Below are 12,906 nucleotides of genomic sequence, written 5' to 3' on the forward strand. Positions count from 1 at the left end.
CCTCCCCCCCCCCCCCCGCCCTCGCCGCCGCCGCCGCCACCCGGGCCGGCGCGCAGGCCGGGCCCGCCAGCGGGCCGGGGCGAGGCCGCGGGGAGGAGGTCTCGGCTCGCCGCCGGCCCACGTCCCCTCCCCGGCCGGGGAGGAGAAAGCGAGCGAGGGCCAAGCACAACAGTTAAGAGAAGGTTTGAAAGCGCCCTCCTCCCCCCCCCCCCCCAACCCCCGCCCCGCCGGGGAAGAGGAAAGCGAGAACCGCCGTGAGTGGCGGAGGAGGATGATAACTTAGGCGGGAGGGCAGAAGGGCGGGCGGCCGTGCCGCGCCGTGCCGCGCCGCGGGGCTGCCGGCGGGCGCGGAGGGGCGCCCGCGCTTCCAGAGGGGTTTCTCTGCCAGTGCCGGGCCAGAGCGGCTCTGAGGGCGGCAGAGATGTCGCAGGGTACAGCTGGGGCAGAGGGTGCGCCCCAGGTGCAGCCGGAGGGGAAGGAGAGGCAGAGGAAGAGGAGGCGGAGGAAGAAGGAGAGTAAGACGCGGCTTGTGCGCTCCAACTTGCTGTTACCCGAGCCCGAGGCAGAGAAGTCCAAGAGGACCATCCTGGCCAGCAACCGCCTCAAGACCACCAAGTACACGGCGCTGTCCTTCCTGCCCAAGAACCTCTTCGAGCAGTTCCACCGCCTGGCCAATGTCTACTTCGTCTTCATCGCCCTGCTCAACTTCGTGCCAGCGGTCAACGCCTTCCAGCCAGAGCTGGCATTAGCCCCCGTGCTGTTCATCCTGGCAGTCACTGCCATCAAGGACCTGTGGGAGGATTACAGTCGCTACCGCTCTGACAAGGAGATCAACCACATGGAGTGCCTGGTGTACAGCAGGTGAGGTGGCTTGGGCCGGGCGCTGGGACGGGGAGCGCTGGCAGCACCCCACAGGACTTGTGCAAGTGCATGTGTGAACACAGCAGTGGGCAGCTCTGCTCCGAAGGGTTTTGATTCATCCCCCAAGTGCGAAGAAACACTCGGTTATCTCTGGGATGGGCGTCTCCCATCTCTTTATCCAAAATTGCGGGTGTTCCTAAAGTTCTGTGGCATCAGATGAAAGTTAGTTCGCTCTGACCAGTAGGAATGCCACAATAAATTACTGAATTATGAGTAAGCAGCATTCTTGTATATGTATATGCTCCGGTCTTCATAGTGTTTTATGTTTTAAAGGGAGGACGGTGCATCACAAAATGAACATAAGTATCACAACCGCTGTTTGATTTGCAAGCCTTTATGGGAGTACTTCACAGTGTGAGTGGTCGATTCTACTGGGGTGTAGTTTTAGGCATTAATTTGCCTTTAGTAATAGGAGATCTTACTCAAGTTTTCTTTGCTGAGCAAAAGATAGAGGCCAAAGGCTTCTGCGTTTGAGTTGCAGCGCGAGGTTTTGTGACATGCAAATTAGTAAGCCTGAGCTGTGTTTGCTTTTCTAAGGCATGTAAGACAGTCCTTTCATTAAACATTTACTCTGAAAGTGAATACTTTTAAATTTATTGTCTCAACTGTCATAATTTCCTGTGACTTTCCTACCTCCCGCAGTGTTAGGTCATTCATCTCCTCCAGACAGAAAGCTTTTATTTTTTTTTCTTATTTTTAATGATCTGGGCTGTAGTTTTAGATCACATCCTTGATACCTGTAAATCAGACTGAAATGACCTTTGTATTAATGTTTCTGTGTGCTCAGAATCCAGCTTCACAGAACCTTTGTTTTGCTTCTTTGCTAGATAGTCATCTCCATAGTAGCTAAAGCTGAGATTTTTCTGGGAATTGAGCATAGCTTCCACAAGAGCAAGTTTTAGTTCTGTCTCATGCTTGTAGATCTAAAACAGAAAAGAAACACGTGCCAAGAAGCTTACACTGATTCCCCAAGCTGTCTGGGAGGAGTCCTCTGGCTGACATAAGCATGAAGACAGAGAGTAATTGGCCCGTTGTGGGGAAATCGTGTGAAAAAAAAGGAAAACCCCTAAAAAGTCTCATTTTCAACATTCAGTAGACTAAGTTTGTTATTTCACAGACTCATATTGCACAAGAAATCTCAGCCTGGGATATACCTCTTCCTGTAGTTGCACATGTGTGGGAATACAAGTAAAGTGCCGTTATTTACCTAAATTAAAACTAAAGTAACTAACCCAGCCAAATCACACATGTAGACAACACTAACAAAATGCCATGCCTAGTGCTTGCTCACCTATAGCCATCTTTAACTCTGTGAATAGTTCTGTGATTGGGGGTGCATGTGTGGCAGGCTGGCTGATAAGGGATCATTCTTGAAGTAAAGTAAAATAGTGCTAATGAGAATGATAAAATCTAGTTCCCATCAGATAAAAAGCAGTTTAGAAATGGGTTATCCTGTGTCCAGGGTTGAAAAGAAAAAAAGTACCTGTTGCAAAAACTGTTCAAAGTATTAATGAATCCTAGTACCAGAATATTAAGTCTGGAATGTTTCTTCCTCCTGCAACTTTCCATGCCCTTGTCTGCAGCCAAAAAAGAGAGAAATGACTGAGAAAAGATGTACCTTCAGTGCTGAAGTCACTTAGGCTGTTTTGGGAGTCCCACCTAAGCACACAATAGTGCTTATGCTGTGCCAGACTAAAATCAGAACTGTTCCTTAGACTGCAGAATTTAGATTACTTTTGAGTGACATTTACATTGGATTAATTTGGGAGTAGTTTGGATAGCCTCTGCATTTGCATGGATGGCGCATGTCAGCTTAATCTCTGTGGGACAATGAATGTGAAAGCTCAGGAGCTCTCAGCCACCTATTCAAATACAGTAGGAGCAAAGGGTAAAGCAGCCTGCAGAAGCAGGGTAGCAGCTCACCTATTTTCACCTTTAAGCAGTAATTAGAAATCAGTCCTCCTAGCCCCAGTTAAAAAAAATTAGGTAAAATAATTTGGTTTTATGTTTTTAATCTTTCCTCTTTTTCAGTTTTAGTCTTTCTTTAGTCTTTTTAAAGCTTTATAACCTTTTTGAACATCCTCCAGCCCTAGTGCAAGCTAAGATTCTCAGTAACTTGCATGGCTTCAGTAGCTGAGTCTTGAAAGAAGAGAACCAAGACTGAGATACGTGTCAAGCTCATGAAGGTCACTGGGAATGAGTCCAGAAAAGCTGTTTTCTCAGAAAGGTGTAATGCCAGAAGCACAAGCCTGTGATTTTAATTTGTTTCCTTATACCTTTTGCTTCTGGAAAAAATGTTGAAGGATAGATATCACATAAGAAAGCAATAAATGACAGCTTTTCTCTCCACTTATGCTGATCACTTTATTGGTTCTACTACCTTTTGTCCAAGTGGCTCTCTTCGCTCTCCCTCTCCGTCTCCCCCTCCCTTTTTTTTTTCTGTCACTTCCTTGTGGTGTCATACAGGCAGACTTTGATGCAATACTGTCCTCAATACAGATGCTTCTGTAGAGGTAGGGCAGGTTAATGAACTACAGTCATGTACTCCCCTAGGATTGCTGGATTTGCTCTCTCTTCTCTTGCAGATTCTTCACAGATTTAAAAGAGGCCTCCTGAGAGATGGGATGTGTCTGAGTCCCAAGGAGGTCCTCTGTGGTGTGACGGGCTCCTTTTCCTGCCACCCTCCCACACAGCTGAAAGAGAACCACTTCAAACACGGAGTATAGCAAACGGCAGCTAATTATAACAGTGAGCAGCCTGCAACAGGGTCCTTTGCTATGCTGTAAATCCCACTATCTTGTGTTGTATACTCTTGGCTCTTTCATGACCACATAAAGATTCAAGTCAGATCATGTGTTTTCTGTCATATATCCTGCATGTGTTGCTTTCCTGGCTGCTGAAGTACCAGTTCCCAGTTATACACAATTGGCAATTAATTATGCGAGATCTACATGATGGAGAGAAATTAGGCAGAGGCAGGGCCTATGTCTATGTTCGTGCCAACTCATCAAAAAGAGGCTCCAACAGCATGAGAGCAATGTCTCCTGTGAGATTCTCTGCAATAACATAAACAAATAGACCCCATCAGGAATCTGAACGTGAAGGGGGAAATACTGTTCTCCTGCTCTGCAGACTGCTAACAAACTGTTGTGTAGGCTGGGCCTCGTTCCTCCTGCCTTCCCAGTGGTGTGGACTCAGATGACCCTTCCTCATAAAACCACTGCTGAATCAATGACTCAGTGGCTCGTAGTTGGCAAACTTATCAGACAAACACAGCAAAAGATGATGCAACCTGAAGTAAAAGCTAGAGAGAGATGGAGCTTTTTTTCAAAGAAGGAGAAGAACACTTTTGTTTAGAAACTCTGAATGTTTTGAAGAGTCCCTCAAAAGCTATTGCTTTCTAGAGTTGGTTGGTATAAAGGGAAAAGACCTGATTCTTTGAAATAATTGAAAAAAGCTGTTTGAACTGGCAGCCTGTGTCAAGGAGTGAAGCATGCTCAAGAATGCACACTTCTGTTGCCATGTAATGGAGTTTGCAGGTCTGCTTCTGAGAGCATCCATAGACAAAGAATGGAGTTTTTTAGCTAAGAGAAGTTAATGGGGCCTGTCTCTGGAGGTCTTTAAAGGCACCTTTCTTGTTTAACTTTATAGAGGAATTTAGGCACTTACCTTAGGAGGCAGCTTCATCTAAAACTTCACCTAAAAATTCAATTCAGGTGCTTAAGTTAGACAGCTGGATCACAGCCAAAGCTCTTGCTTAGTCAGTTTAAAGGCAGGTTTAAAGTCCTGCATTAGAACCCAGTCTACAGAAAATTCTGTGTGTGTAACCTTTGCGGTTTTGTTATCATCTTTCTTGGTCTCCTCTCTCCATCCTTCTTCCTCATTTCCACCACTCAGGGTTGGAGGAAGTGGAGATGAGTGGAGATCACAAATTCACAGTCTCATGGTGAAATCTCATTAGGTTAGTTGCTTTTCTGGATTGTTCTTTTTGAATCAGAGAGTTAGGAGGGTGACTTTCTGTTTGTGGTTGTTGACCTCCAGTCTTTACCACCTTTGGCTACAGATACGGATCACACATGTGAATGTTTTCTCCAAATAATTCTAAGATCTACACATTGCTGCTTGTGCTAATATATGATGGAACTTCATTTCTCCTAGGAGTGGAAGTGTTAAAACTCTTAGGAGCAGGGACTTTGCTGCTGTTAGAAAGTACAGTATACATTTACATGGTATGTAAATAGAAGACAAATAGTGGTAACTACAATCACAACAAATAGTGGCAGTCCTCCAGCAGGGAATACTCAGTGCTGTTTTGGTGAAATAATCTCAGCTAACATTTTTCTAGGAGCCTTATATTCTAAATATAGGGGTTTTGCTTGTTCAATCTACTCTCTTATTCTTGCTATGTCCATTGAAGAGTATTGCTAAAGAATGTGATGGTCTCTGCATACTGATCAGGGAGTGGTAACTGTCTCTTCTGTCAAGCCGTGACTTAGAAAATTCATGACAATCTGGAATTTATGACTTGATATTTTTCTCCTCTTAGGTGTGGAAGATGTTTAATGGGGCACTCCGGCATCTATGAAAGCAGGCTGTTTTATGCTAAATACTAATTTCTTCTTGCAAAACTCAGGAGGAGAGAAGAATTTGATGTAGGCAAGTTGCTTCATGCAATTGCCAAAATACACCCTCTTCTTCTTCTCTTTCAACCCCTGCAGTGAGGCACTTCCAGCCTCAGAGAAGAAGATACAGCAGTGCTACCAACTTCTCCCAATACCAAAGCATATTCCTCCCATGAGTTCTAAAAGAGCTACATGATGACTTGTCCCATAACCACCCCACTTCTAATCTCCCTGCTTTTCTGGCAACACCACTCTCTGAGGATTTGGGTAGTGATTATCTCCTCACTCTACCCAAATGGACCAGAGTAGCTTCTGGTCCCAAGAACTGCAGACAGGGCAAGACATTTCTCACCATAAGAAATAAACTTGTCTCATGCCTTCCATAAAGCAAATGTCACTAGATGTGATTCAGAAGGAAACTACCTGGGATTACTCAGTTTCCTCTGTGAGTGAGCTTGGTGCACAAAAGAGCTGACAGCAAAAAACAGTAGTCTGGATCTGTGTCAGTGAAGTCAAATGTTCCCTCCTTCAGTTTCACAGAGGTGCTGTTCTCTTCATGTTATAGTATCTTTGTGCTTCAGTTTGGGCCACTCTGGCAATGAATAAACTAACTGAGAGGTGTAGCAGAGGCTCTTACATTAGACTAAGGAGGTGCAAATTCATTCTGCAGAAAAGGATGTTCTAGTAGCAGAGGAGATCAGTGCTGGTCTTCTATAAGATGTAGGCAGCTGTAATACATGGGAGAAACCATCCATCCTTGCAAGTTCATGCATGCAATATATTTGCTATTCAATGTCAGACGAATTTTCTAAGTGCATAAGTTTCACTACTTGAAAAGAAAAATACTCACTTCTCATTACTGAGTTGCTTAGTTTGTATAGGATAGATGTCATGAGAATGGCTGTGGGCTGTTTCACACACTTCTGGCTAACTGCCAAAGACAGTCCTGCTAATCTCCACTGAAAGAGCTAGCAATGTCCCTGTTAACTTTTGAAGATATAGACTGCATTCTGAAGGGATCTTGCAGCTTGCGTTAGGAAGAAGACACCCAACAGGTATAGCTGGCCACTTTGTGCTCTGATCCAGTTGTTCTTTTGTGTCAGTATTATCTTGAAATCGTGCTTATTGCTAGAGGTAGTTGAAAGAATCAACCTGAGTCTTTCAAAGTACATTTCCAAAGAAAACTATAGAAGATAAAACAATTGCATTTAAGGTTCAACTCTGCCTGATATTTGGTTCTTGATTCCACTTTTTCCAGGTCCAATTAGCAAAATTGAAAATGTATATATTGGCATCCTGGCACATTACAGAACAGTATTTTATGGAACTGCTCGTTAGCCAGCGTGGTATAACATGGCCAGGACATAGCAGGCTGGGCCTACAGAAGTACTTTTTAGAGTGGCACTCTCAAGCACTGCTTGGGAGGCTTTAGAGGAAGGATTAAAAGGCTATTTGTGGCTTCCTGTCCTTCCGACTAATGTTGACTGATAAGGTAAAGACAGAGAAAGGAAGAGGTTCCTTGCTGCTGGACAGTGCATATTCAAATGTCTTGTCTCAGCCCGCACAACCCTTAATGGAGGAACAGGTTGCTTACTCTGCCACAACAGCAGCAGCAGTCTTAGTGCCAGATCTCCCTGGCTAGGTAATCCAGCCTGCTGCCCATTTGCAGTGTAGTTGCTCTGCCCAGGAGCAGGCTGAGAGTACCCATCCCTCACCCCACAACACCAGGCCTTTTGGGTACATGCAGCTCTTTTGTGTATACACAATGTGTGCAATGCAGCTGTGCATTGCAAACAGATGGCTCCAGGGTTGTGCATAATTTTCAGGATTTATACTGTGCAGGTTTGGTTTTAGCAACCACATATATTGAGAACAATTAAGTATATGAGAAACAGAAGACTGTTTCTCTTCATATAGCTGCAGAGGAGAACCAGTTTTGTCAGCTTACCTTCCACCTTGGGATTTTTATTTGGGTGTTTGCACTGATACAAATACGAGTGACCATAACATAGTTGTATCCAGAAGAGATCCACAGCAGAAACAAGATCTGGACACTTCTGTTAAGGCTGCAGTAATACACTCTGCCTGACCTTATCCCACTAGGAAGTAGAACCAAGACAGTGGGAGTCTCCACACACTGGGCCAGGGAGAGCGTGTTTTAGTGAATGGCGTAATTTAAGAGTGCAGAGCAGACACAATGCTAAGAGGCAGGATACTGACCCCTTACAGATGCTGTGTGCAGACACAGGCAGTAGCTTTCTCTGATTCATGACAACCACAAGAGTTGACCCATAGCCAAAAGGCACCCAAAATACAAATATGCAAAAGGCACTAGTTTGCAGCTTTTCTTGATATGGGTGTTTGTGGTGTCATGGGGGGGTGGGGGTGGAGGGGAAAGAGTATGACACTGACATCCTGTGCCAGGAGCTTGAGTGGCCCTGCTGCTGAGATCAGCTGAGGAAATGTGCACAAACAAAATGCATCTTTGAAAATGAAAGATTTGATAATGGTCAAAAAAGATTTAATTTGAGGAAGATGGCTCACACAGTCCTAAATGAGTTGGTTTAGTCTTTCTTGCATGTCCAGGAGGTGGGAATGAGAGGTTTTCAAACTAAGAGTTCTCAGTGGATGAAATATCTAAGTTCATAAGCAGAACTCCGTCTTTTTTTACTATCTCTGGGATATCAATACAAAGTCTGCACATGGAAAACTGCTAATTGCCCAACAAATAGTATGTTCTCTCCTGTGGAGTGTTGAGGTTATCTAATCCTTATGAGCTGGCAAACTGCCATCTAGTTCTTTGCTCCAAGAGGGCAATGTTTTATTCAGTGTAGCGTATTGCAGGTTAAGACCTCCAGCATGGTCATCCTACATCCTTAAGGCCATGCTGTTTTGTCAGAGGACAGTCTTGCACTGTGAAGGCACACATTTTAGAGGCAAGAAGCATCTGCCATCTCCTCTGCTATTTTATTATAGTTTTATTCATGTCTGATTACAATTTCTCCAGAGTGGTGTGACAAGTAGGCCAGCCTCTCCAGTGCAGCAGCCAATGTTTGCATCATGCCCAGTCATTTCATAAACCCAGACTCTGCTGGAGATTTGTTATAATAGGCATGGAGGTCACTTGTTTTGTTTTTATGTTCTGGTTGCCTGGAAATACTGACCTACTTCAAGGAAGAGTTTAAGTACTTGACTGACAGCTGCACTCCAGTTCCGATACGTCCGTGCTGCTATTATTTTAACACTGAGCCTGTGAACACAATTACAGAATATTTAGTTCTTCTGTATTTTTGAGGGAGATTTTAGTTTTGTCCTTTTGGAGGGAAAGAGAAAGTCAATTACGAAGTGACAGTATTTGTAACCTTAGTCCTTTCCCTTTGTTATCTGATGCTTACCAGACTTCTCCTGTGCTGTATAGCCATATACCTATATGCTTCCCCTTCCTGCCTCCCCTTGGCCTGTTCCCTTGAGTAAAAACCACAGTGTGCCTGTTTTGGCTCTGTTAGGTGGTTTGTTCACCAGTCCTTGGGACAGTTTGTTTTGAAGTCTCCCAAAATACTGAGGGCAACACAAGAAGTCCTGAATGTTAGTCTTCTAAATACCACAGCGAGGATGTTCATGATCTGTCAAAATCCAGACACTGAGTATGGTGCCTCAGGAGAGATGCCAGTGGACAGATCTTAGCATGAAGATTTAGCAGCCAACCTCTTCAAAATCTAGGAAGTTCAATAAGCACTGAAGAAAAAAAATCCATTCTGAGAAAAAGTAAATTGTAAGAAATTTAATATAACCCACCTAAGTCTGATATTGCAGTTGTAGTGCATTACTTTTGTGTGAATCCACACTTACATTTTGAGATTCAGATGATTTCCATATTTTTTCTCCCTTTCTGGAATTTCCATGTTCTCACTCTCAGCTTCTCCTTGATGTAATTCCTTCTTTCTATACACCTGCAAAGCAGGAAACAAAAGCTTGATCATACAGTTTACCAGAGTAAACACACATTTCATACACAGTTTACCAGAATAAATATACATTTTATTTTTATCTGCACACTTGAAAGCACTTTGATCTTCCTTCTTTCACTATCATATGTTCATATTTTATCAGCAGTACTTGGAATTCTCATTCTCCTGACAGACAGGTTGTTTCGTGTCTTACCTCTTCTGCATATATAATTAGCTGTCTTCCCCATAAACAATAGTGAACCAGTTACCTGTGGCTGGCTGGCAGGAAAGCCGCTCGAGTGCTAATTAGGCGCTCTCTGACCTGACAAGAGTATTTCCTGAGCAATTTGTCAGGTTCTTTCTGGGACACAAGAGGTGAGATTTAGAGCATGCCACTTTCAGCTGAAAGTTTTGCATCCAGTCGGACAAAGTCATCTAAACTTCTGCCACAGACATTGGAGAGTATTAGGCACCTTGGAGTGTGGGGAAAGACGGAAGAATCTTTCCTGTTTATCTGAGACAGTTACCTTAGGAGAGGTTAGGAGAGGAGGAGGTCCTTACTTACCCCTCTTCAGTGGCGATACAGCAGAAACCTGACTAGAAGGCTTACTCAGCTAAATTTGAGTAAGATGAATCCCACCTGTAAAGTCAGAAGGGCTAAATTTTAATTCCTATCCATGTTCCATATGATTTTCGGACTGTAGAGGAATGACCTGTCCTGCCAAATGTTTTTAATGATTTATTTAAGAGTTACACTTTGTAAATCATGGCTGCAAGTATATTCTCCTGTCAGGTGAAGGAGTTAACCCACTCTGCACTATTTCATCTGCTGCCCTACTCTGCCTTCAGCTTTAGCCATTAACATATTTTTCATACTTGTGAATTACATTTACCTCAATTTATCTCAAAGCTGGAAAACAATGTAAAAGATTGGCTGCTATCAATAAATAATTTCCCCCCTTGAATAACTGATGATATTTACATTTCTGTGAAGTTTTTCAGGCTGCCTAGATGGATCTTGATATTTTGGGATGTTAATTGCTTTTCAACCTTTTCAACTTCTGGGGATGGATGTTGAAACATAAGGTAGAAGGTGCTTAGTTCTGCTGACTTCCATTTATCTAGATGTGCCAGCTGGGTCAACTAAAAGGGCTGTGGAACCTCGATGCAAAAGGTCAGTGCAGGCATGCCTGTTGCAAGGGTGAAAGTGAGGCTTTGGTGGCAGGTATCTCACAAATATCAAGTATGGTTATTGGACTTATTTTTATGTCTTGTAGGATCAGATGTTAAAACCAGTAAGGGATAATGCTGGGTAGGTAAATAGGTATTGAATCAGGTGGGTCAATGGTGAAATTATTCAGGTCACTTTGAATGTCATCGTTTCACCCTTGATCACCATCTTACTATGTTGGAATTTCAGTTCTTGCCCATATGTGAGCATAGGTGTGTGCGTCATAAAGCCATGAGAGGTGCAGCAGCATAAGATGTCCAGTCATGCCGATGTTTGCTGTGTTAAAAGTTCTAAGTTCTGTTTGCTTGACTGTAGTACTGACACTGTGCTCTTCCTGATTCAAGCATGTATGTACTCTGTCCTGTGGACTTCATTCTTACATATGTCTCTCCTTTATTTTTAGTGCTGTTCTATCTGTCTGTCTTGCCTCTGTGATAGGATCATGGTTGTGTGTGGGAGCTCCTATTTCTGTCAGATCCTGTGGGAACTTTACAAAATAAAAGTTAAACAGAAAAACTATGCCAGGGCTGAACCAATTGTCGGTCTAGTGGACTGATGTTTAATCTCCCTCCCCATTTTTCAAAAGTCCAATGTAAGGTCCATAACAGCCTCTATCATCAATCCATGATACTGTCTGAATTCCAGGAATCACACTAGACTCCATATTTGAAGTCCTACCGACATTATATAATAAACCTATTGACATATTATCAGTGAAATAGCTTGCCTTTTTGGAGTGGGACATCTGTCAGCTCATGCTGGAAAAATGTACATGTACCCATAAGACCCTATCTATAGTCTGCCAAAGAATATTGCAGCACAGGATCCCCAGCCTGACAGGGCATCGCTATATGTAGTGCAAACAAAGCTAGCACTGAAATGTAGGGGAATCTAAGGGAGAAAGTCTAAAAAATTTTGCATATTTGTCCTGTGGTCAGTTGTTTATTTGTTTTTAATTTGGGGCTTTTTATCCAGTTAATATGCCAGGCAGAAATTATCAGTTGTTACTCCAATTTCAAAACTAGTTAATAATCAGTCTGATCATTACCATTCTCGCTAAAGATATTACTCATAAGAACACTTTAATCAAAAACATTTGACCCTTTTTTAGACAGAAGTACTGAGGAAGGATCTAGCATGATAAGGACAACAGTAGTGTCTTTTAAGCACGGGCAGTATCAAGTGCATATAGTATCTTTACCTTTTAAAGCCTGTATCCAGTATTTTAATGTAAGATTTCTCTAAAATCCTGAAGGGTTATTCTGAATTCAATCCTCCTTGGAGCACAATGAGCAGGAGAGAAGGAGAAGGGTTCCTGAATTTATTTTCAATGGCATTTATTTTGGCTTTGAGAATTTTTATAATGATTATTTGGTCCTAAAATTATTTATGTCCCTCTGCTGCTGCTCCTAAACTGGAAACTTTCCATTCTACATCTGGCATCTTGTCCCCAGTTTTTAACCTTTGTGCTTTATCACTGGCAGTAACTGTTTTGTATAAGTGAGTCCAGCCTTTTAGTCATAATAACATTCCCTTGAGCTGTCCTATCTGACAACTTCTGGAAAGAATTTTTTTTTTAAAACAACTATCCACATTTACAGAAAATGTGCCTTAGCTGATGGTGCTGCATCCTCCCAAAAAAGTAAGAAAAACATGATCAATGTTCTTCCCTCTTTACCAATGGAGGGAAGTTTAGGAACATAACCACATCTACAGAAGTGATTAAGGCCAATGGTTCATTGTTCCAGCTAGTTGAGCAGTATTGAAACCATTTGCAGACCCTGTTGCTGTTCTTCTGAGGGCAGTATTCTTTTTTTTCCAGTTACTGAATATTCATCTAGATGCCCTGCACTTCAGTGAGATGTCTCTTCATAGATGTCTAATTTTTTTTCTGATCTGCTTTAGTAACTAATTATTTCTAATTAGATTTCACAGCAATTGGTTCCATGGAGGACATGCACAATATGAAAACATCATCTGCACAGGAAGAGTGCCCAGTCAGTGTACCCTGTAAATCTTACGACTGTGCCACATATTTGTACATATTTGTGGGAATGCTAAGGTATGCAGTACACACTGGGAAAACATAAACCATGTATTTAGAAAGCTTAGTCTGTTCGTCTTTTTGCTCCAGTATAAGTCAAATGAAAGGCAAAGGTCAGACAAATAGATTTTTCTTAAATGG

At 42.8% G+C, this 12,906-nt stretch overlaps 1 protein-coding gene across 3 annotated transcripts in view; it reads left to right on the forward strand.

The window, feature by feature from the left end:
* Positions 1–356: 356 nt before the first annotated feature.
* Positions 357–12,906, forward strand: part of ATP10A (ATPase phospholipid transporting 10A (putative)) — a 116,435-nt gene continuing 103,885 nt past the window's right edge. For all 3 annotated transcript variants that reach the window (XM_062601566.1, XM_062601567.1, XM_062601568.1), the window contains exon 1: positions 357–861. In XM_062601566.1, coding sequence (XP_062457550.1) covers positions 422–861 — 440 coding nt within the window. In that variant the 5' untranslated portion in view covers positions 357–421. The remainder of the gene's footprint in view (positions 862–12,906) is intronic.

Source organism: Rhea pennata, chromosome 1 (assembly GCF_028389875.1).
Source record: "Rhea pennata isolate bPtePen1 chromosome 1, bPtePen1.pri, whole genome shotgun sequence".
Taxonomy (NCBI): Eukaryota; Metazoa; Chordata; class Aves; order Rheiformes; family Rheidae; genus Rhea; species Rhea pennata.